The sequence below is a fragment of the Camelus dromedarius genome, chromosome 27 (assembly GCF_036321535.1).
Source record: "Camelus dromedarius isolate mCamDro1 chromosome 27, mCamDro1.pat, whole genome shotgun sequence".
Lineage (NCBI taxonomy): Eukaryota > Metazoa > Chordata > Mammalia > Artiodactyla > Camelidae > Camelus > Camelus dromedarius.
In genome coordinates, this window is record NC_087462.1 from 5,710,895 (window position 1) to 5,734,009 (window position 23,115).

The window sequence follows — 23,115 nt, forward strand, 5'->3', positions numbered from 1 at the left end:
GTCCTTCCGCCTCACTCAGCGGCGCCGCGGAGCGGGACAGGCGCCGACCATGGAGCGAGCAGCGGGCAAGGAGCTCGCCCTGGTAAGGGGACCCGAGGTCCTGGGACCCCAAACCCCTGGCCACCCTTAAGTCCAGAAACTCCAGGTTTCCGCCCCGCGGACCCTCTCTCAGCACAAATCGGACCCTTCGGGCCTCCGGGCCCCTGACCCAGTGAAGTGTCTGATTCCTCTTAGGGATTGGGGGGGGGGTGCCAATCCATTGAGCATGTCTGCAGGAGGTGCCAGAGACAGACTCCGTGAGATTGGGCACTGGGACATCCCCAAATGCCACCCCATCTTCTCAAGGACCAGTGAGGACGATACCCGACACGCCAAGGGAACTTCCCTAGCCTGAGCCCCTGCCCCGAGTCTTGCTGACTCTGGCTGGGAAGCGGAGGTGAAACGGAAAGGACCAGGCTTGAGCCTGTGCGGGAGAGGGGGGCCCAGACCCCAAGCCCCGTCCCCGCGGCGTCCTGACCCCGCCTCCTCGTCCAGGCGCCGCTGCAGGACTGGGGCGAGGAGACCGAGGACGGCGCGGTGTACACTGTTTCCTTGCGGCGGCAGCGCAGTCAGCGCCTGAGTCCGGGGACAGGGCCTGGGAGCACCCAGGTGAGGCAGGAGTTGGAGGATGGGGCGGGGCAGAAGGTGACCAGGTGAGGGCGGGGCTGAGTGGAGGGGCGGGGCTTCGGCCCGACTGAAGGGCAGGGGTTAGTGGCGACCTGGTAAGGATAGAACAGGGCCTGGAGGCGGCCAGGTGAGTGGGGTGGATGTGTGAGGCAGGGTCAGGTGACTACGCATTGCCGGAGCACGACTTGGGGACTGAACTTAACCGCAGGGCCTAGGTGAGCCGGGTTCAGTGGGGCGGAGCTGGAGAAGGAGGAGTGGTCTTTAGAAGCGGCCAGGTGGGGTAGGGGTGGAGTCGGTTGGGGTTGCAGAGGACAGGGATCGGGAACAGGCCAGTGGAGCGCGGCTGGAGACCTGAGAGCTGCCTGAGGGGTGGGGGAGGGGTACCTTATAAGTGAGGCAGAGGGCAGGGCAGGGCCTGGGCAGATGAGGATGTCCAGGGCGAGTTCCGGGGGTCAATTGTGCATGGGGCAGAATAAGACTCCAGGCGCAGGATTCAGAAAAATGGACAGGATCTGATGCAAGAGCAGTGTGTCTATGGACGATTGGAAAGAGGTGCTGGGAGCCACTCTTCTGTGTCTCATTGCTGTCCCACTGCCCCTCAGAGCCCCAGCCCGGCTGCCCACACCTTCCTCCACTACCGCACCAGTAAGGTGCGCACGCTGAGGGCCGCCCGGCTGGAGCGGCTGGTGCGCGAGTTGGTGTCTGGAGACCGAGAGCAGGACCCGGGCTTCGTGCCTGCCTTCCTGGCCACCCACCGGGCCTTTGTGCCCACTGCCCGTGTGCTGAGCCTTCTCCTGCCACCACCGCCGCCACCTCTGCCACCAGGGTCAGTACTGACAGGAGACCCTCATGTTCCCACCCCAGCCCCTTACCTGGATACTCTCTCTACTCCTTCGGGTTTGGAACCAGGAAACTCGCCCACCCAAGAACCTTCCTACTAAGTCCCCTCCAGGCCCCCTGTTTTTCACCTGATGAGGGGGTTCTTTCCAGGGTACAGATCAGGAAGACACAGGGAAGAGATCTGAGCTTCAACAAGAACCTGAGGTTTGTCTCCCCCTGGGTAGGGGAAGGGGAATCCCAGAGGTTAAAGGTCAGGCCTGAAGTGCAGGGGATCCAGAGGTCTGCAGGTTCCAGCCAGGCTCTGAGGCCCCGCCCCTCTGTCCAGGGCTGTGGTGTCAGTGCTGGGCTCCTGGCTGCGGGACCACCCTCAGGATTTTCGGGACCCCCCAGCCCACTCCGACTTGGGCAGTATCCGCACCTTTCTGGGCTGGGCAGCCCCACTGGGGGCTGAGGCCCAGGAGGCAGAAAAGCTGCTGGGAGGTTTCCTGGAGGAGGCTGAGCAAGAGCAGAAAGAAGAGGAGCAGCCCCAGAGCTGGGAAGGTGAGCATTTTGGGGAACTGATAATGACTTGAGCAGGCCTTTCTTGCATACTCCCTCCCTCAGAGGGCCCCTCCCCTTGCTGAGCTACAGATCTTGGGCAAGGTACTTAACCCAGCCGGAGCCTCAGTTTCCCCATCTGTAAAATGGGCATAATAACCCATTGTCTGAAGTATTGGCATTTGTCTATCACCTCCCCCACCCAACATATCCAAAGTACAAAGGTGATCCATCACTGGGTCAGGATACCCTGTGTTGCTGGCTACAAATCATTCTAATGCTACTTGCCTTAGGAACTACAAAGACCTGGGTTCAAATCCCATTTCTGCCAATTGCTAACTGTGTGGCCTTGGATAAGTCACTTCACCTCTCTGAGCCTCAATTTCCTTATCTGCAAAATGGGGGAGATCACAGTACTTACCTCATTGGCCTCTTCCTTCATTCAACAAATATTTGGCCACTGGCTCTGTTTTTTGTTTTTTAAACAATTATGTTATTAAAAATAGCAAATTTCACAAACAGTGGACAGGAGCTCCCAGCTCCCTGGGGCAGTCAATCAGTGAACAAGTAAACAAATAAACAATGAGGGCTTGGCAAATAGTATTATTTTCATTATTGTTGTTGTCAAGGATTCTTACTTACAGAATCTACCACTTATAATGAAATCTATAGAAGTCATGTTGATATTTTCTAGTAAGGTAGGTGTCAGCAAACTATCTGGCCCTTTATAGAAAAGGCTGCCAGCCTCTGTTGTAGAGAGCTTTGGGGGAAAGGAAAAATAGCCACATACATGATTCAGATCTTTGTTCAACTGTCACCTCCTCAGACATGCCTTCTCGGGTCCCCTCCCACTCTTGGTCTTCTTACCTGCCTTATTATTCTGCATTGCAGCCATCGGTCTTGTCCCCAGCTCTGTCCCCAGGGTCAGGAAAAACACGGATTTGTTGACTGAATAATTGCAGCCTGCTTATGAAGTATCATCTTTCACCCATCTGTGTTTGATCTGATCTCTTTCATACAAGCATCTGTATCCTTAATCCCCATTCTTTAATCCTCAGATTAAAGTGGCTATATTCCTCCCTGCTTTACAAAGTAGTAGCCACATCTATCTCCTGGTAACAAAAATCTCAGTTATTTATATACATTTTATCCCTGCACCTTTTCTCCTGGTTACTAAGTATCTTTCTTCCTCTGCGTTCAATATTTCACCAACTGATTCCAAGTCATCAGAGCTGCACTGCCCACTGGGGTAACCACTAGCCCTGTGTGGCTATTGAAATTGAACTTAAAGTAATTAATATTAAATAAAAATAAAATTCAGTTCTTTGGTCACACTAGCCACATTTCTAGTGCTGACACTAGTAAACACAAGCAGAAAATATTTCCACTGCTGCAGAAAATTCTATTGAAAGTGCTGCCCTAAGCTATGAGTTCTTGAGGTCAGAGGAGAAAAATGAACATTTATTGAATATTGATTGTATGCTAGGCTCTGGGAAACTTAACATCTTTATTTTTACCATGGAAATTTTCAGACACGTACAGAAGTAGAAAGAATAGTATGAAGAGCACTCAAACACCCACTGCTTATATTTAACAATTATCAGTTTGACGAAAAATATTTTTTGGGGGGGGATGATTTGAAGGCAAATTCCAGACTTATGTCACCTTATACATAAACACTTTGGTTTACACCTGTAACTGACAAGGACTTTTAAAAAGATATAACCATTATGTCCACAATCTTTTCCAAGGAAATCAGCAATAATTACTTAAAATATTCAAACCCTCCCCCCACTGTTCCTAAATTGTCTTTTTTTTATAGTTGTTTCTTCCAAATCCAAAGATCCATTCAAGGAATTCATTTCTTAGGTCTCTTTTATTCTATGACAGTTCTCCTTTGCCTTTTGTTTAATGCCATTTGGGGGGGAAAAGGATCATTTGTCCTGAGGAGTCTCTTACATTCTTCTCCATTTACCTGTTTGCTTTCTCATCGTGACATGAAGCCTGTTCCTCTATCCCCCACATTTGCTGTAAGATCTAAAGGTTTGATTAGATTTAGGTGCAATTTTTCCCCCCAATGCCCACTTTTTCTAACTAATATTTTGCAATGCCATCTGTCCCAATTTGAAATGAAAGATAATTAAGCAGACTCACACAGATCATTTTAAAATAATAATATGACAGTGGAAATGTAGTAGGAAGGAGAAGTAAAACAAAAACAGTTTATACAACAATAACTTGTACTAGTCAGTGTGTCAATACTTGGACATGCCTCACTAGGAGACTTGAAGTTGTTCAGTTTGCCTGCCATAGCATCATGGTGAATGTGACAGCCACAGACTAATGCAGGGGAGTGCACTGGTGACACTGACGACACAGACACAAGAGCATAGATGTTGGTAACATCGATTTCCAAAATGGTGAACAGCACTTGCAATTTCCAAACAGAACAAAGTCCAGACTTTCACGGACCTTGCATTCCTGGAGCCAAAATAATTAGTGTTTATGAACAAGCTACTTGGGTTCTAGATGCACATTATTGTAAACAGACTTTTCAAGGACGCAAATATCTTGGAGGGACATCTGGAGGCTGGATGGCACAATGCTTCACTGTGCATGTCAGGCTCCCTTTGTGGCAACATTCCATTTCCCCAAATGTCCCCTAGAGGGAGCCACTATTGAAACCCACCTCGAAAAAACCATATTTAGTGAGTACTTATAGTATTTATATAAGTCTGGTATGTGTGATCTCATTTGGAAAAAAAGAGAGAGAGAGACTCCAGGTGAAGAAACTAAGGCACTGAGAGGTTAAAAGTCTTGCTTTAATTCTCACAGCAGGCCGATGGACAAGTTTGGATTTGAACTTGGGACTTCATGGCAGTAACTTCCTCTTAAACACAAAGTTATACCACAGAGTTATACCACTACCACTCACCACCAGAAAAGGTCAGACAGATCTTATCTCAAAACAAGTTCAAAGTCAAAAATCTCTATTTTTTCTTCTAGCCTCCGAGCACCTGGTTTCAGATCCCTGCCCAGCCATTTACTGAAGGTGTGACTTAGGGCAAATTCCTGCCTCAGTTTCCCCACCCGTAGAAGGTGCATAATAGGACCTCCCTCTCTGAGTTAGTGTGCTAAATTTCCTAGTTAACCCACCCAAGGTGCTCAATGAACGTTACTGCTGTCCTGACCTTCTTAAAAACACTCAGGGATAGCTCTTCCACAGATATGAAAAGTGAGGCTCAGAGACGCCCAAGGTCACACAGCCAGTCCTGGATTCAAACTTCAGGATTTTTAAGCCCCTGTAATGCTCCCTCAGGACCTCCTAGGGCTGCCCAGATCCCCCGCCCAGACTCCCCGGTAGGCTGCTTGGAAGAGGAGGAAGGACCCCTGCGGGAAGGCCCTGAGCTCCTGGACTTCAGTGTAGACGAGGTGGCTGAGCAGCTGACCCTGATGGACGTGGTGAGGATCCGTCCGGGCGCCGCAGGGCCAGGGGTCGGGGCAAGCCCCGCTGAGCACAGATCCGACCCACCCCATCCCCCGGCCCAGGAACTCTTCTCGCGCGTGCGGCCCTGCGAGTGCCTGGGCTCCGTGTGGTCGCAGCGGGACCGGCCGGGGGCCACAGGCACCGCCCCCACTGTACGCGCCACTGTGACCCAGTTCAACACGGTGACCGGCTGCGTGCTGGGCTCGGTGCTCGGGGCGCCGGGTCTGGCCCCCTCGCAGAGGGCACAGCGGCTGGAGAAGTGGATCCGCATCGCCCAGGTGCCTGTTGAGGGGTGAGGGTGGGAGGAAGCTTGGGGGCGGGGCGTAGGAGCGGGGCCGAGGCTCGGGGAGGGGCCGGGGGCGGAAAGGTGGGGGACCCGGGTCTGGGGATAAGGGGAGGGCTGGAGCTCCAAATTGCCTAAAGGAAAGCCTAGGAGGCGGTTGGGCAAGGCTGGTGGCTGGGGTGTGGGGGCTGGGACTGCAGAGGGACGTTGGGCAGGTCTAGGAATAATAAGGAGGGGAAGAGGGCTCTGAGGAGGGGATAGGATTGGAGGAGCCAAAGCCAAGAGGAGGCGGGGGCCTTGAAAGAGACTGGGTGGAAGTGGGGCAGGAGCCTCAGGGCAGATAGGAAGAGTCGAAACGGGGGCCCAGGAAAGAGAGTGGGGGAGGGCCAAGGGGGGAGGGGAAGGAAGAAGAGAGTTGACACCTGAACTCTCCTGGGAGGAGACGTCTGGGTCTCGGAGAGCTATGAGCGCTTCTAGGAGCTCTGGGGCTGCAGGTGGGGAAGGAGGGGCCCTGGAGGAGGAGTCTGAATCTGAGTAGCTCTTCAGATGTGAGGCGAGTTGTAAGGGTCTGACATAGGGTCACAAGTCACAGGATGAAAGATGGATCAAATGTGGGGATTAGCCTTGGGGTGTGACCAGCGTCCCCCATCCTGCCCTCTAGCGCTGCCGAGAACTGCGGAATTTTTCCTCCCTGCGAGCCATCCTGTCTGCCCTGCAGTCTAACCCCATATACCGGCTCAAGCGCAGCTGGGGCGCCCTGAGCCGGTGAGCAAGGATTTGGGGGTAGGGATACTGGGGCCAGACCTTTTGCCCACTCCCTCCCATCTCTGACTCTCCCCCCTGCCAACCCTGACCCATCTCCTGTCCCCCCTGCCAGGGAACCATTATCCACTTTCAGGAAACTTTCGCAGATTTTCTCCGATGAGAACAACCACCTCAGCAGCAGAGAGATTCTCTCCCAGGTACGGATGGGTGAGGAGCCCTCGGCCTCCGGGCTCAGGAAGGGGACCTGAGGCCTGGCAGGGCATTTCTTGTCATTGTCACAACATTCAGTGTCCTTTTCCTACGCTGCGGGAATGACCTTCCTCTTGTTTGTGGGCAGCTTGATGTTTTTAGCTGCCTCTGCTGCCCTCATTATAGCTGACACTTGGTGGCTGCCTTATTTATTCATTCAACAAATACCAGAAGTTACAGGGAAAAGGTCGCTGAAGGCCAGAGATTGAACAGAGTGAAGGGGGAAAAATTTGTGCTAAGCATTTGACTTTGATAAGCAAAAACTAAAAACAACAGCAACAAAAAAATGTGTGCCAACAAGTCTAACATATTGTAGGCAAGATTTAGGTTCTAACTGCAATTAGATGCTGGTTCATAGGGAGAATTCAGAATCTATGGCACATGAAGCCCGTCCTTTTGCCCAGAACATTCTTCATGTTCACCTCCTGCAGGTGTCTTCTCACATGTTCCCTCCTCCAAGCGGCCCTCCCTGAACCCGCAGCACCTCCAGCCCCCCTCCATTGTCCTTATCTCTGCCTGTCCTTACATTGTCTGGCTAGCTCGGTGGTTGCCGTCTCTCCCTAGCTCATGTCTGTTCCATGCAGCCAGGGTTTCTGTCTGTTTCGTTCACTGCTGCCTCCCCAGCACCCAGAACAGTGCCTGGCCCAGGTGCTCAGTAGGTATCTGTAAAGTGAATGAATGGAAATCTGCATTAAGCACCTACTGTGTGCCGGGCACTGGCCAGAAGGCTCTGCCGTGAACGGACGGACAAGCTTCCTACCCTCCGAGGGAGTCAGGCCCCAGATGGGGAGACACACAGTAAAAGAGCTGCCCAGCAATTTATGTCACTAATGACCAGGCAGAGCGATGCTGTGAAAGCAAGTTTCAGGGTTTCTCCTGGGGATCACCAGTGGGCCTGTTCCATCCAGGCCAGGTGCAAGGATTCCACGGCACCCATGAGCCCCACTTGTCATCGTCCTCGGTGTGGCCTGCTACCTGCTGCTTATGTGCTCTCTCCCCCTTTTCCCTTTCCCTTGAGTATGGCCTTTACAATTGCTTGTGATTGAGGCATCTTCCCCAAGGGAGGGGTCAAAGAGACCCCAGGACTGCCCAGTCCTTCCCCTCCCCACAGGAGGAGGCCACCGAGGGGTCCCAAGAGGAGGACGCCGCCCCCCTAGGAAGCCTGCCCTCAGTGAGTGATGTGGTTTGGAACGAGGGACCAGCGGGATCCTCAGGGAGGGGGTGGAGCGTGATGGAGTCAGTGATGGCTGAAGTGACTGGAGTTCTGGGGCCCCCACAGAAGCTGCCCCCAGGCCCCATCCCATACCTTGGCACCTTTCTCACGGACCTGGTTATGCTGGATACAGCCCTGCCGGACATGCTGGAGGTCTGAGCCTTGAGCCCTGAGCCCTGACTCCTGACCCCAGCACCACTCACCCTCAGCCCAGTGGGCCTCCTGACATCACACCCTTGACCCTGCCTGTGCTCCTGACCCTAGTCCCCTTAGTGTAGTCAGGTTTCCTACATCCCAGCCCCTGACCTTTACCCTTGATCCTTGACCTTGGAGGCTCCAGTTCAGACAAAGTTTGCCCCTAGGGGGATCTCATCAACTTTGAGAAGAGGAGGAAGGTAAGTGGGCACACTGGGGTGGACATGAGGGGAGGGATCTGAGAGGGAACAGGGCGGGGGCGGGTTCTCAGAGGCTGTCCCCTCAGGAGTGGGAGATCCTGGCTCACATCCAGCAGCTGCAGAGGCGCTGTCAGAATTACTGCCTGAACCCCTGCCTGCCCATCCTGGCTGCCCTGCGCACTCAGCACCAGCTCAGTGAGGAGCAGAGGTGACCAGCCCGCAGCCTGGCCCGACCCCCTCACCGGCCAACCTTGGATCACACCTACCCCACGCACCTCTCCAGCTCCTCCTAAGACCCCCTCCTGAACCCTGAATCCCCTCAGTCAACTTCTGATCTCGAACTCTGACCCCGTCTGACATTCCAACTTCAACCTTTTAATGGGAGGCTGACCATTCTACTCAACCATTCTGTTCCACATCTCTGATCCTACTTGACCCTTGACCACACTCATGACCTCCATCTGACTCTCTGAGTCTAATCATTGACTCCCAGTTCTGAACAACTGACTCTAACTTTGACGTATATTTGACTGTGGCTCCAGGTCAGACCACCCAGCCCAAATGTCCCAGTGGTTTCCTTTCATTCTATTGAATCTATGACCCTAACCATTAATCCCAGTAATTATCTGACCTTGAATTCTATCCTTGCCCCAATTTGACTCCTCAGTCCCGCTCTGTGAATCCCCATGTGACCTGCCAACCCAGCCATCTCATTGCATCCCTGAGACAACGACCCTGATGCTGTAATGATTTCATTTGTTACCCTGACCTTGACATTTGTTGCCCAGTCCCTGGCTGCTCCCTGCAACATATACCCAAAACCCAGCTCCTGACTGATTCTAATTCTCATTTCCCAACCCACCCACCCCACCTGGATCTTGACCCCTCAGTTACCGCATCTCCCGTGTCATTGAGCCGCCGGCTGCCTCCTGTCCTAGCTCCCCACACATCCGGCGGCGAATCAGCCTCACCAAGCGCCTCAGTGCGTGAGTCTCAGGGAGTGTGTGGTGGGGTGGTGATGTGGGCAGAAATGGGGGCCGCTCCTGGCACTGGGTCTAGCCTCAGCCTCAACCCCTGTCCCTATTCTCAGGAAGCTGTCCCGAGAGAGAGGCTCATCCCCTGGGGGAAGTTCCAGGGACCCCTCATCCTCCACCTCCAGGTGAGCATCCCGTTTGGTGAAGGGATTGCAAATGGCAGGGTCAGAGATCAGGGGAACCATCCCACCTTCAATTCTGTGTCTTCCCCAGTCTGTCCCCAGCGTCCCCCCCATCCAGTCCTAGAATCAAGGACCCTCCTCCTGGCAGTCCTCCAGCCTCTCCAGGGCCCCAGGGCCCCAGCACCAAGGTACCAGGACTGTGTGTTCATATGGGACTGCAGGGACCCAGGGCTGTGTGTGTGTGTGTGTGTGTCCATACACAGGATTTTGGGGCCAGGTATATACCCAGGAGACTGTACACACAGTTGTCTAAGCACCCTGGATGTCTATCTGGGAGGCCCTGTGCCTCTCCGTGGCCCTGCTTGGGGGATTGTCCATCCATTATGCTCAAATTTGCACCAGAGCTTCCACTTGCCCACAGTGGCCCTCTGGGGTGCAATCACACACTTTTGCAAGGATATGTGTGTCTCCAGCATACCTAGATGGGAGATGTGGGCATGAATTCCCACAACATCCATGGCACCATGTGCAGGGTAGTTCGTGGACATGGACTTGTGCACATACAACAATTGTGAACATATGTGTGTACTCACTGCTCTCTGGGCACACAGAGTTGTTTGTGTGTGAACATGGGTCATGTGTGAATTTGGGCATAAAAGTCTGTATGCAATGGGATGGCAAAGATGTGGGCTTGTGTTTGTATGTTCCCTAATTTCATGTCCCCAGGCTTGGGATGTGGGGGAAGGTGTGTTTAATACAGTGAGGGAGGGGCCTTATGCTCTCACTGCTCAGCCCCCACCCCCACTGCCTACAGCTACCCCTGAGTCCGGACCTGTCAGGCCCCCGGTCTCTGGCCTTGCCCTTGAGTGGCCTTCACATCCCCTTCTCGGGGCAGCAGGGCTCAGAAGCCCGCATCATCCGCGTCAGCATGGACAACGACCACGGGAATCTGTATCGGAGCATCTTGGTGAGAGGCTGGGCCTGGGACCCACTGGGGGCAGCCCTGCCCTGGGGGCTTAGGCCATAATAACTCACCTCCCACCCTCTCTTCCCAGCTCACTAGTCAGGACAAGGCCCCCATCGTGGTACAGCGAGCCTTGGAAAAGCACAATGTGGCCCAGTCTTGGGCCCGTGACTACCAGCTATTCCAAGTCCTTCCTGGGGACAGGGGTGAGCAGGGACAGCTTAGAGCCCGGGCTAGGGGGCATCTGGGAGGGCGGCAGACTGACCAGGGTGGTTCTGGGCACAGAGTAGGGATCAGATGAAGCAGGCTCCAGGATTAGAGGAAGAAAAATATTGGTATGCGGGGTCAGAGGGTTGTCCTGGCTCAGTGTGAGGGAAGCGGGCACTAAAAATGTCTTCCTAGGATTTATGGGAAAATGAGATTGTCCAGGGTCAAATGGAAGAGGGAGGGTAGAAGGTTGTCTGGGCTTAAATCTGTAGAATTATGAGGTTGTTCAGGCTCAGCCCTCTGGAGTGAAAGACTGAGGGTGGCATGAACTTTGCTGGGAACTGGCTGCAGGGAGAAAGGGTGGGGTGAGAAGGAAGTTGACTGGGATGGGTGGCCTGAGTTTGCTTAAGCTCGCAGTGCAGGTTGTCTAGACCCTGAGGGAAATAGCAGGAGGTTGCCCAGGTTCCAAGTCAAAGAAGTTGTACAGGCTTCGAATGGGAAGCTGTCCAGTTTCCCAGTGAGAGGAGGATGAGGTTGGCTGAGCACTGGCTGGAGGGACCCAAGGTGGTTCAGTCTCCAGAGTGAATGGTGGAAGTTTATGTAAGTCCTTTGCGGGGAAGTGTGGGGCTGTGTGGGCCTTTCACCATCCTCTCCATGCCTGGCCAGAGCTCCCAATTCCTGACAATGCCAATGTCTTCTACGCCATGAGCCCAGCCGCTCCGGGAGACTTCGTGCTGCGGCGAAAGGAGAGGACCCAGCATACAACCTCAAACTCCCCGACCTGAGGTGGCCCTCCCCTCCCTCCAGGAAATGGGCCCATGGGCAGCAAGGGGCCTGGCTTCCATCATCAGGGGGCAGGGGAGGGGGCTCCTCTCTGGAAAGCTCCTATTCTCCAGTATAGGCCATTGTGCTCTCTCTGCACCCTGTAAACCACCCCCCGACTTTATCGGACCCCATCCCTCTGACCCTCTTGGCACTGGATCTCTGTTCCAAAGACATCAGCCCATGGGGTAACTGCAGAGCTTCAGCCCATAGACATAGACAGGGGTAGGCGGTCAGGGGTCAGACCCTTCCCCAGAGAAATCTTGTAACTGTTGGAGACACATCAGAAGTGACAGAAGTGGATGAAAATAGTGACCAAAGTTATGAAACAGAAGTCAGTCTTGTTTGTTCTGCGCCTGTACACCATGTTCACTGTTCATCAGGATAAAAAATTTTAAGAAAAGAAAAGAAAAACTAAAAGCCCTAAGAAAAATGTTGGGTGAGACATGACTAGACACCGGTGGGGGGGAGGGGGGCGTTCTCTGTCACACATAGAGGATTCAGGACCCCCCCCAACATTGTTGGGGTGAAATGCTTCCTTTCTGTCATGTATATGGAAGAGTAAAAAAACAAAATTCCACAGGAATCAGAAACAAGTAAGATCATCACCCATGAGTCAATAAGGGCTGTGAGGATGAAAGGAGAGGGGTGAGCTAGCAGTACTGCAGTAGATTGAAAAACAGGTGGAGAAGGCACAGTCGAAGTGAGCTGCAGGACCCTGCAACAGCCATAACAACAACAGTAACAACAATAATAATACCCACTTATGAACTCCCACTCTGCTTGACATCAGCTAAGGCCTTTATATCTAACTGTATTAAGCAGAGTTCTTTCTGTTTCAAGTTGTCAAAAACCCAATTCAAAGAGGTATGTGGGAAAAAAAATGAAATTAATGCTTGTGTAATCGAAAATTTCCATGGGTCCAGCTTCAGGCACAGTTGGATCCAGGGACTCAAAAGATGTCACTAGGACTTTGTAACAAAATCTCTCGGCTCCGATTTGTTCTGATGATGAGACTGTCCATTGTTTCCCCCAAACACTATCACCTTCTTCTGTAGTAATAGAACCACTGATTTTTAGCTGACCACCCCCAGTAAAAAGCACATTTCCAGTCTCCCTTGCAGCAAAATGTGGTCATATGACTAAGTCTGGGCCAATGAGATGTAAAGGGGAAGGATGTGGGTAAATACCAGGTCCTGCCTCTTAAAGAGAAGTGATGTGTCCTCTCCTTCCCCCTTTTCTGCCTCTTGTTGGTTAGAATGAAGACATGGAATGGATCATCTTGGACTGGGTGGTTCATACCCTCTGAATAATAGCCACAAACTGAAAGAATCATGGCTCTCTGAGACCAGGGAGCAGCCATATTTTATTGCTGCTACTTGGATTGTTACAAAAGCAAGAAATAAATGCCTATTTTGGGGGGTAGGGGGTGGGGGAGGTAGCGCAGGTTTGTTTGTTTGTTTGTTTGTTTGTTTGATTTTAACGGAGGTACTGGGGATTGAACCCAGGATCTCAAGCACGCTAAGCAAATAATTGCTATCCTTACTTAGTGCTTACTATGTGCCAGGCGCGTCAGAACTTGACATAACCTATCTCATAATCCTCATAATAGACCTATGGAGGAGGCGTCATTATCATACCTATTTAATAAATGAAAAACAGATACTAGGGAGAATTAAGTAATTTAGATATAATAAGTACAGGGAATGCAAAAATACATAAATAAATAAGCCGTTTAAAGGCCAGTGGGGAGTGTGGGGTGAGAGGTTTTCTATTTTAAGTAAGGTTATCAAGGAGAACGTCACTGAGAAGGTGACATTTAGTCAGAGGCCTGAATAAAGTCAAGGAGTGAGCCCTGCGGATATTTAGAGGAAGAGCCTTCCAGGTAGAGGGAACAGACAGTGCAGAAGCCCATGTGAGCTTCATCATCAGGCAATTTCTTCCCTCCTAATGGCCAAGATGTCTCTGGCTACGCCATCTACCTGCCTCATTACCCAACAGAAAATGGCATCCCTTTTCCTAGTAACTCCAGGGAAAGTCCCAGGATGGAAACTCACGGAATCAATTTGGGTCACATGCCCACCCTGAACCAATCACTGTGCTCCAGGGAATGGTGCTCTCTGATTGGCAGTCTGAAGCAGTGAGGTAGGTATTCATCGGTCCCCGAGGCATGTACCTCTATCCCCCCAGTTTAAGCTCAGCCCAAGCAAAAAGCTTTTATGGCTTGCTTTATACTTTCCAGATTATCAAAAGAACTGCACACTCTTTGTAAAATAAAATCCTGAGTATACAAATGTAAGCAGTAAACAACAATAACAACAACAACTTTTTCCAAAAAATCACAAATGAAATCTCACACTCCAGAATATGTGTAATTTTACAAATACAGGCTCGGGGGGAGGATATGCTCAGTGGTTAGAGTACATGTTTAGCATGCACGAGGTCCTGGGTTCAATCCTCAGAACCTCTGTTAAAACAACTAAATAAATAAACCTAATTACCTCCACCCCAAAAAACCCACAAACTAAATAAAATATTTGGGGTGGGTATAGCTCAGTGGTAGAGCACATGCACGAGGTCCTGGGTTCAATCTCCAGTACCTCCATTAAAAAAAAAAACTGAAAGAAACCAAACAAATACAGGCTCATTCACACACACCATCTGGCAACACTGCCTGGCATTTCACACTCAACTGCCACTCACTATTAGAAGTATTATTTTCCTACACAGACTGGGAAGAGATGTTGATCAGTATGATAATATCAGTACCTTACATTTTTGGAATGTTTGCTATGTGCCAAGCCAGGTTTTACAGATGAGAAAGCTGAAGTTCAGATAAGGTAAGTCACCTGTCTAGGGTCACACAGCAAGAAACTGTGTCTGCAGCAGAAAACAGAGCTGTTCCTGCCCCCTTCCCCCCAAGGGGCTTCAGAACCCTGGAGGGCCCCAGCCCTCTAGCCAGGCTGGGCGGCTGCCTCCCTCTTATCTCAGCCCAGGCTGCCTGCTGGTCCCACCCCCTCGGAGGAGCTTCCACTTGGAGGCGCCTGGCCGGGAAGGGCCTGGTCAGCTGTGTCCGGCGGAGGCAGCTGCTGACCCAGCTGTGGACTGTGCCAGGGGTGGAAGAAGGTGGGGCAGGAGTCCTGTGCCCCCACCCCCACCCCACCCCCGTGGCAGGGGCTGCATCATGGATCACCTCAGGGCGTCCCTCTGTCCTGGAGTTGGCTCACTCTGCCTCCTGCTCGCTGGGGCCGCCTGGGCTCCCCCACCCAACCCACAGGATCCCAAATTTGAAAGCAAAGGTAAGGATGGAGCTGAATGTGGACCCCCCCCCCGCACTGGGTCCTGGGGGGCATGACAGGTTCTGAACCTCCAGTCTGTTCTGGGAGCGAAGCTGGTGTCTGAACCCCTAGACTGGCACCTGACATGGGAGACTGGGGTCTATGTTCTCAGACTGGGTTCTGGGGGAGAAGCTAGAGAGGGACATGAGTCCTCTTTTATCTTTTCAGGGAGCCTGGGACATGCTAAACCCTAAATGGGGCAGGGGTGGTGCTGAGTCCAGGCCCTGCAGTCTAGAGTCCTTGAGGGGAGGATACCTGGCCGACCCTACAGTGGGGGAAGGAAAATAAACCCGGGTCCGTGTAGAGGGGCCAGGACTCAGGAGACTGTAAACATGGTTGTGTGCGGGCGCCAGATCCATGGGTCCGCCGGGTTGAGGGAGGGTGGCGGGGGGCACGGTTGGCGCTATCGGGCGGCCGGGAGCCTGCCGGGGCCGATAGGGGGCCCCTCCTCCTGCACACACTCACTCGTACGCCTGTCCAGGGCTTGGGCGGGGCCGGCAGTGGGTCGCGGAGGCCTTGAATGTTGCTCTCAGCTCAGCCCGTCGCGGGGTGGGCAGGAGCGGGGTGGGGGGCGGGACAGTGAGACACGCAGCCTGAACTTGGGAGTTCGGGGGGCAACACTTCACCCTACCCTTCGAAGAGTACCGCCTGGGTAGAGAGCGGGGCGGGGCTTTTTTTCTTATCGGTTCGCACAGGCGGCAGGAGACACGGGAGGATGATGTTGCCCGAGAACCGGGCCCGGGTCCCCTGACCGCCCCCTTCCCCTGGCCCTCACCCCTAGCGGCCCTACTGGCAGCCCGCGGGCCCGAAGAGCTTCTGTGCTTCACGGAGCGGTTAGAGGACTTGGTGTGTTTCTGGGAGGAGTCGGCAAGAGCCGGGGTCGGTCCGGCTGACTACAATTTCTCCTACCAACTGGAGTGAGTCCGACGGGGCAGGTGGAGCGCCCCAAGGGTGGAGAGGGCGAGCGGGCCGGGCAGAGCTCCCCAGAGCCTGCACTTTGGGACATCTCCTGGTGCTAGGGGCAGGATCGCATCTCCGCTGCTGGTTCCTAGTGGGAAGCCTGCGGGGTCAGGGCAGACACGCCCACTAGTGGCCCGGGCTGGAACACTCCCGTGATTACTGGTGGAGCCCGACTTCAAACTTCAGGGCTGGGACATCACTGCTACAAATCAGGACTAAGGGATCGCCTATGTAGGGGCTGCGATTCCCCTTGGTTGTATTGTCCAGAACGCATCCTCGGTCCTGGGCAATACCACCCATCTTGATCCCATCCCTCGCTGGTTCCTCGGCTAACAGGGGTGAGCCGTGGAAGTCGTGCCGCTTGCATCAGGCGCCCACGGCCCGCGGTTTGGTGCGTTTCTGGTGCTCGCTGCCTACAGCCGATACGTCGAGCTTCGTGCCCCTAGAGCTGCGCGTCATTGCGGCCTCCTCGGGAGCTCCACGCTATCACCGTATTATCCACATCAACGAAGTGGGTAAGTGCGTTGAGAATGGAGGAGTGATCGAAAGGGGGTCCCAGTCTCCGCCTACCTGAGTAACCCCTCTCCGCAGTGCTCCTAGACCCTCCCGCTGAACTGTTGGCGCGGCGAGCCGATGAGGGCGGCCACGTAGTACTGCGCTGGCTTCCGCCGCCTGGGGCACCCATGGCGAGTCTTATCCGCTACGAGGTGAACATCTCGGCACAGAACGCCGCAGGGGGCTCGCAGAGGGTGAGGCCCTAATTCTACTGCCTATCGCCAAAGGCTCGGGTCGACAGCCCCTCTAAGTCCCAACCAGACGGTCACCACAGCCCCGCTCCCATGGCCTCGCCCTTCCACGTGCCGCCGAGGCAGCTCCACGTCCACCGACTTGTCCCCTTTCCCAATGTACCCCTTCCCCAGTCCACCTGGACTCAGTCTCATCCCCTTGTCCCAAACCCTAGACCTCTCCAGAGCCCCGCCCCCTGTGTACTCTGGCCCCGCAAATAGCCCGAGTCCGCCCCCAGCTACCTGGGGCCCCGTCCTGATTGGCACTGAGCCTTCCCGGGCTCTGCTTCCTGCTTTTATTACCCGCCTCCCCATGCTTCGGCTAGATTCTTTCTTTCTGACTGGTTCCGTCCCTCAGGGCCCACCCACCACGTACCCTTCTTTGCCTACCACGCCTCTTACTCCGGCCTCGCTCCCAGGTGGAGATCCTCGATGGCCGCACTGAATGCGTGCTGAGCAACCTGCGCGGCGGAACGCGCTACACGTTCATGGTACGCGCGCGTATGGCCGAGCCGAGCTTCGGTGGCTTCTGGAGCGCCTGGTCCGAGCCTGCGTCGCTGCTGACCGCTAGTGGTGAGACCCCAGGCAGGGGTGTAGGAGGGGCTGGACCGAGCACGAGGCAAGCTCATCACCCTGACCTCTTCCCTGCTCCCCAGACTTGGACCCCCTCATCCTGACGCTCTCCCTCATCCTCGTGCTCATCCTGCTGCTGCTGGCCGTGCTCGCCCTGCTCTCCCACCGCCGGTGAGCGCCCCATTCAGGCACCTGTCTTGGACTCCTCACCAACGTTCCCCTTTCCGTGTGGAAACTAGGCAGAAAGGGGCAGGCACTTGCTCAAGGTCACACGATGAGGAGTCAGTGGCAGGGCTAGGATGCAAGCCAGGTCAGACCCAGACTCTTAGTTAAAATCCTCCACTCTTGGGCATAATTTCACCTGGTTTTCCTCCTACCTCAGTGACTGCCCCTTCCTGGATTCCTTGGGAATCCAAGAATCTCTTCTTGGATTCTTGGATTCCTTTTTCCAATTTCATCAACTTCTGTAAAATCAACCAGATGGGCTTAATGGAACAATTTAACCCCAAGTGCCTCCTGCCCCTTTGTCAAGCTCCTCAGGCGCTTTATGATATGACCAGCAATTCTGAGGCTTTTGAAACTCCAAGTACATAGCATGTGGTTTCACACCCCCACCCTTGGCATATGCTGTTCTTTCTGCCTGGATTTTCCTTCCTACCATGTCTGCCAATCAGTCTCCTTGTTGTCTTTCAAGGCCCTGTTCATCTACTTGGTTGGAAAATACATATTAAGTGCCAACTATGTGCTAGGCACTGGGGAGAAAGTGTAGAGTAAACCAGACATGTCCCTGACCTTGTGGATCTCATAGTTGAGTCAGACAGATATACATAAGGGAACTTGCAGATATTTGATTGTAAATTGTGATGAGTGATATCACAGAAACAAATGGGGCATGGGGACATGAGAGGATAGTCAGGGAAAGCCTCTGGGAGGTGACATCATAGCAGAAACTTGAAGCCTGGAAGGAGGCAGCCACATGACAAGCAAGGAGGAGAAACAGCAAGTGCAAAGGCCCTGAGAACGGAATGAGCTTGGAACACTGAAGCAGCTGCAAGAAAAGTTATATGGCTAGAGCAGAGTGTGTGAGGGGAAGTGGTGAATGATGAAATGAGGGAGGTGACAGGTCAGATCATGCAGGGTCTTCTGCAAGGCTGTGGGGAGGGGTTTAGATTTTATTCTGAATACATTGAGGAACCATAGAAAGGAGTGAAGAGAGAAGTAATAGACTTTTAGGCAAGCCTGATTCAGTTTTAGAGGGGACATAAAGCAGTGTATTTGAACTCCTATGCATCCTTCAAAACTCTGTTCCAGTTGCCCTTCTGTAGGGCTTTGCAGATGCTTTGGCAGAGCCCCTGTTCCTCAGCCCATTCACTCCTCTGCCTCCACCACAGTCACGAGGGACTCAGTATCCACACCCAGTGACTGGTGCTGAGACGGGTACTGATGAATGTGCAAGGACACATGCCCAGGTACTCATTTCATTTGGCTTCACCAGGGCTCTGAAACAGAAGATCTGGCCTGGCATCCCAAGCCCTGAGAGCGAGTTTGAGGGCCTCTTCACCACCCACAAGGGTAACTTCCAGGTAGGTGGCCCGGTTGTCCCCTCAGGGCCTGGGGGTTCCCTGCTCCTGTGGCTGAAGGCCCGGTCTCTGAGCAGGCTGCTGCTGTCTCCCCAGTTGTGGCTGTACCAGACTGACGGCTGTCTGTGGTGGAGCCCCTGCACCCCCTTCGCAGAGGACCCACCTGCCCCTCTGGAAGTCCTCTCTGAGCACTGCTGGGGGGTCACCCAGGTGGGGGAGCCAGGACCAGATGAAGAGGGGGCCCTCCTGGAACCTGTGGGCAGTCAGCATGCCCGAGACACCTACCTGGTGCTGGACAGATGGTTGCTGCCCCGGAGCCTGCCCAGTGAGGACCTCCCACGGCCTGGTGGCGGTTTGGACACAGCAGCCGTGGATGAAGCCTCAGAAGCATCCTCTTGCTCCTCCGCTTCGGCCCTGAAGCCTGGGCCAGAGGGGGCCTCGGCTGCCAGCTTTGAGTACACCATCCTGGATCCCAGCTCCCAGCTCTTGCGCCCAAGGGCACTGCCCACTGAGCTGCCCCCCACCCCACCCCACCTCAAGTACCTGTACCTCATGGTGTCTGACTCTGGCATCTCAACTGACTACAGCTCGGGGGGCTCCCAGGGAGCTCAGGGGGGCTCATCCAATGGCCTGTACTCCAACCCTTATGAGAACAGCCTCGTCCCAGCCTCCAAGCCTTCACCCCCGAACTATGTGGCCTGCTCCTAGGACTCCAGTCCTCAGGTGCTTGGGGGACCCAGTGTGATCTCAAGTGCTACTGCAGACCCAAGATTTATCAGGCAGCGTCAGTGTGGCCTCCCTCAGGACTAGAGGCGTTGCTGACCTTGGCTTTCGGCTCAATTCATCCTACTCAAAAAGTCACAACCTTGCAGTTATTTTTACATGTACAGTTTTCTATGTAGATATATATATAATATATATAAACACGTATAAGTTTTTCTGTCATGACTTCTATCAATACCCTGTAAGCCCCATCTTTTCCCTAGGCCCAGACCATAGGGGCAGCCAAAAAGGCCTTGAGTTCAGTCTGAAATTCTGATCTGGCCATAATAATAATAATAATAATAATAATAATAATAATAATGGTAATAATAATAATAATTATAATAAAGTGAATTTAGGGGAAGCGTATAGCTCAGTGGTAGAGCATGTGCTCACCATGCACAAGGTCCTATATTCAATCCCCAGTACATCCATTAAAAAAAATTAATAAACCTAATTTCTCCCTCCCCCCAAAAGAAAGCTTTTAAAAAAAGAATGAAAAATAAATAAATAAAATAAAATGAATTAGTCAGTATAAGTTATGCTAGCTGCCCTAACAAACAACTCCTGAATCTGAGTGACTTAACATAGTAAATGTTTTCCCTCATATCTCAATTGAAACAAGGTGACAGCTATCCCTGGGATGAGTCAGAAGGCCAGACTGTGGCTTTGCCCAGGGCAACTCTGGGGCCTTTAGATGGATAATCTGCATCTCGCCAACCAACAAGCAAAGAGGGAGACAGCAGAAGATTCTGTGGGCCATTTTAGGGATCTAGCCTAGGGGTGAGTGCTCTCTCTTCACAAATTCTCCTGGCCAGAAATGGTCATAAGACCCTGGCTAGAGCTGTTGCCAATGATCAGGTTCTTGTCTCGTCGCAGAAAGAATTCAGAGACAAGACATAGAGGTTAAGAAAGTAAAATGGGGATTTATTAAAGGATAGATAGTACACTTGGGAGAGCAGGCAGGCTCAAGTGAGTGGCTGCCCTGAGTTTCTTTGGCAAGTTGGTTACATAGAGCGTAAAAATGAATCAGCAGACTATTCACTGGGGAGGGAAGGGTTTGGGTTTGTATTCCCTGATTTTCATCCCAACTACACCTTCCCAAAGGGAAGATGGATTTTTATCCTTATTTAGTTTGGATCGGAAGTGTCATGGCATCGGCGCATGATAGGTACTTCTTATCTGCAAAGCTAATTTTATTGTAATGAGGGCATAAGTTGCAAAAGGTTACATTCGGACACTAGAGATTCTTGCCTTTTCCCACCTTTCTTTGTTGGCCTCCAGGCCACTTGTCACCCCAAAATGTGTGGTTTCTTATCAGCCCAGAGGTTCCTCCTTTTCCTTCTCTGCCCAGGGACCCCTGTTGTTTACATGCTGTATGGTTTTCTGCATTTGGCCTGTGCTCCTCCATTTTTGCCCAATTCCTGCCATTTGGCCTGTGTCCTCCTTTCTCTGCTCATATCTAACTATCTGGCTCCTCTAACAGAACCATGGACAGCTGGGAAATGTAGTTTAGCTGTGCACCCAGGAGAGAAAAGCTGTTTAATGAAACGCCAGCTAGTCCCTGCCACTAATAACAACAATAACATGCATTCATAAGGCTTTATTCTGAATCAGCCCTGTTCTAAGAAAGCACTCTGATGACACCGAATGTCATCAAGTGGCTAGAATTGGGAGTTTGGGTTTAACCATTTTTTTAAAGTTTCACATAACCTAGGAAAGCTGAACATATGAACATACCCAGCAATCCCACTTCTAGGTATCTACCCTAAAACCCCTCGAATACATGAACCAGGACATGTCTGCAAGAATGTTAATAGCAGTAAGTAAGCCAAACTGATGAGTAAATTGGGGTATAGTCACCCACGGAATTATATGCAGTAGGGAAAAAGGAGTGAGTGAAAAAAATGTGGCCCTATCTTAGTGACAATGCTGAGTAGGAGAAGAAGGAAGTCTAAGAAGATTACATTTATCATGAAACTCTTTTTATAAAGTTCAAAACAGCAAAATTAAACAACACATTGACTGGGCACAATATGGATGTGAAAATGCTATGTTTACAAGAGAAAAAAGCACTTTATAATCTTTAGGTCTTTGAATCTGCTCATGTCCCTGAGGTAGGTATTCCAGTCATGGGAAACTGAGGCACAGAGAGCTTGTCACACACCAAAGCTCAAGGCTGGCCTCCAGAGCTTGAACCCTTGTCTGAGCTGGGGTCACTAGGCTGGTGGGGGCATGGGGTGATTGTCATCTCTCCATCTGGTCGGAAAGCCACCCACCACTCTGCCCTAGGGCCCCGCCCACCTGGCTCCAGGCAGGCTCGGAGGCAGTGCTCACCTGGGCCCAGTGCATCCGGCTGCAGCCAGCACTGGGCAGGGAAATACCTCTGGAGCAGCGCAAGCTGCAGGGCATCCCCACTGTCTCCCTCCTGGGTCTGGAGGGCCACAATGAGCCCACAGCCCCCGCCAGGCCCAACCTGGCTGAAGTGGGCAGCTGTGTCCAGAAGCAGGGCAGCCAGGTAGGCAGCTTCCTGGGTCCCGGGGTCTTCTGCTAGGTACTCCTCCAGGCCGTCGAGCAGCAGGAGAGAGGGGACTGGCCCCCGGGCCTCATGGGCAGAGCACAGGAACCGGAGGAGCTCACGGGTTGAGGGTGGGTACTGGAAGCGGATCTTCTACAGAGAGGAAAAAAGGAAAGGGTCAGATTCAGCACAGGAAGCCAGGCTCCCAGCTATAGACGGTTTGCTTCCTTGCATACTTTCCTGGACGAGGCTCTCACTCCCCAGGACGGTGATTCCAGAGTGAAGCTGTTCAGAGTAGTTGAATACTATTCTGATCGCGCCTCTCCTTCCCCCTTCTTTTTAATACAGCGCTCACCACTGGCCGGTATTAGTTGAGAAAAGGTACGTCTTTGCCAAATCTCTAGGGCAGTCTTTCCACAGAAAACCCGCCCGTAGCGTCGGACCCTATCATTAACTCTGGCTGCCCAGAAACCAACTCCAACCAAGACAAGACCCAGATTTAGCCCCACCCCTTCCTCGCCCCTGACTCCACCCTTTTGGCACAGGCTTTTGCTAATTCCGCCCCATCATTGGGTAGTTTCTCACTCAATCTTAACAAAGCTTCGCATGGTCCCACCCCCGACTCATTCCAGAATCTATCCCGTAAAGGCTGCTCTGGCTTGCCCCTCCTTCGTCTCCGCCATAGGTCGGCCTACCTGTTACTCCCCCATCCGCCCCGCTACTGGTTGGTCCGCCTCTGGTCCTGCCTCTCCCTACCTGTAGCCGCAGCGGTTCGAGAGGGGCTCTAGTCCCGCGGGGCAGGCTTTGCAAAGGCCTCCGGGTCAGGAAAAGGACTGGGCCTCGACCCTCCCCTGCCGCCTCCAGGGCCGATGCGAATAGCAGCGCTGTCTTTCCAGAGCCTGGGCCACCGAGCAGCAGCAAAGGCGGTCCGACCTCAGTTGTGTTCCCCTCCCCGGTCCCAGCCGCGCTGCCTGAGCTGAGCACCCGCCTCAGCGTCTCCGCCATTCGCAGCGTA

At 52.9% G+C, this 23,115-nt stretch overlaps 3 protein-coding genes across 6 annotated transcripts; 2 read left to right on the forward strand and 1 right to left on the reverse strand.

Annotated features, from left to right (window-relative positions):
• The first annotated feature begins 14 nt into the window (after positions 1-14).
• Positions 15-11,918, forward strand: RGL3 (ral guanine nucleotide dissociation stimulator like 3). Of its 4 annotated transcripts, none has more exons than XM_010978293.3 (19): positions 15-82; positions 535-648; positions 1,269-1,492; positions 1,657-1,710; positions 1,832-2,046; positions 5,363-5,505; positions 5,593-5,808; positions 6,475-6,578; positions 6,691-6,775; positions 7,939-7,998; positions 8,107-8,193; positions 8,403-8,435; positions 8,522-8,643; positions 9,326-9,421; positions 9,526-9,594; positions 9,683-9,779; positions 10,406-10,558; positions 10,647-10,761; positions 11,429-11,918. In XM_010978293.3, exons 1-19 carry the CDS (start codon positions 50-52, stop codon positions 11,545-11,547), a joined length of 2,139 nt encoding a protein of 712 aa, XP_010976595.2. In that variant the 5' UTR covers positions 15-49; the 3' UTR covers positions 11,548-11,918. The 4 variants fall into 4 exon arrangements, with proteins under 4 accessions (XP_010976595.2, XP_031293058.1, XP_031293059.1 ...); XM_031437198.2 differs by having other exon boundaries at positions 6,712-6,775; XM_031437199.2 differs by lacking the exon at positions 8,107-8,193.
• Positions 11,919-14,406: 2,488 nt separating this feature from the next.
• Positions 14,407-19,753, forward strand: EPOR (erythropoietin receptor). The gene is made up of 8 exons (XM_031437203.2): positions 14,407-14,883; positions 15,704-15,839; positions 16,219-16,397; positions 16,474-16,631; positions 17,087-17,240; positions 17,324-17,411; positions 18,736-18,823; positions 18,917-19,753. Exons 1-8 carry the CDS (start codon positions 14,769-14,771, stop codon positions 19,526-19,528), a joined length of 1,530 nt encoding a protein of 509 aa, XP_031293063.1. The 5' UTR covers positions 14,407-14,768; the 3' UTR covers positions 19,529-19,753.
• Positions 19,754-20,488: 735 nt separating this feature from the next.
• SWSAP1 (SWIM-type zinc finger 7 associated protein 1) lies at positions 20,489-23,115 on the reverse strand. Its single transcript, XM_010978295.3, has 2 exons — positions 22,857-23,115; positions 20,489-22,253 (listed from the first exon to the last, which is right to left on the reverse strand). Exons 1-2 carry the CDS (start codon positions 23,103-23,105, stop codon positions 21,756-21,758), a joined length of 747 nt encoding a protein of 248 aa, XP_010976597.1. The 5' UTR covers positions 23,106-23,115; the 3' UTR covers positions 20,489-21,755.

Coding starts and splice junctions, on each gene's coding strand:
- RGL3 (XM_010978293.3), top strand. CDS start 50: ATGGAGCGAGCAGCGGGCAAGGAGCTCGCCCTG. Junction 5,506..5,592: donor AGCTGACCCTGATGGACGTG/GTGAGGATCCGT, acceptor CCCCCGGCCCAG/GAACTCTTCTCGCGCGTGCG. Junction 10,559..10,646: donor ATCTGTATCGGAGCATCTTG/GTGAGAGGCTGG, acceptor CTCTCTTCCCAG/CTCACTAGTCAGGACAAGGC.
- EPOR (XM_031437203.2), top strand. CDS start 14,769: ATGGATCACCTCAGGGCGTCCCTCTGTCCTGGAGTTGGCTCACTCTGC. Junction 16,632..17,086: donor CCGCAGGGGGCTCGCAGAGG/GTGAGGCCCTAA, acceptor CCTCGCTCCCAG/GTGGAGATCCTCGATGGCCG. Junction 17,241..17,323: donor GTCGCTGCTGACCGCTAGTG/GTGAGACCCCAG, acceptor CCTGCTCCCCAG/ACTTGGACCCCCTCATCCTG.
- SWSAP1 (XM_010978295.3), bottom strand. CDS start 23,105: ATGGCGGAGACGCTGAGGCGGGTGCTCAGCTCAGGCAGCGCGGCTGGG. Junction 22,254..22,856: donor TCGAACCGCTGCGGCTACAG/GTAGGGAGAGGC, acceptor TCCTCTCTGTAG/AAGATCCGCTTCCAGTACCC.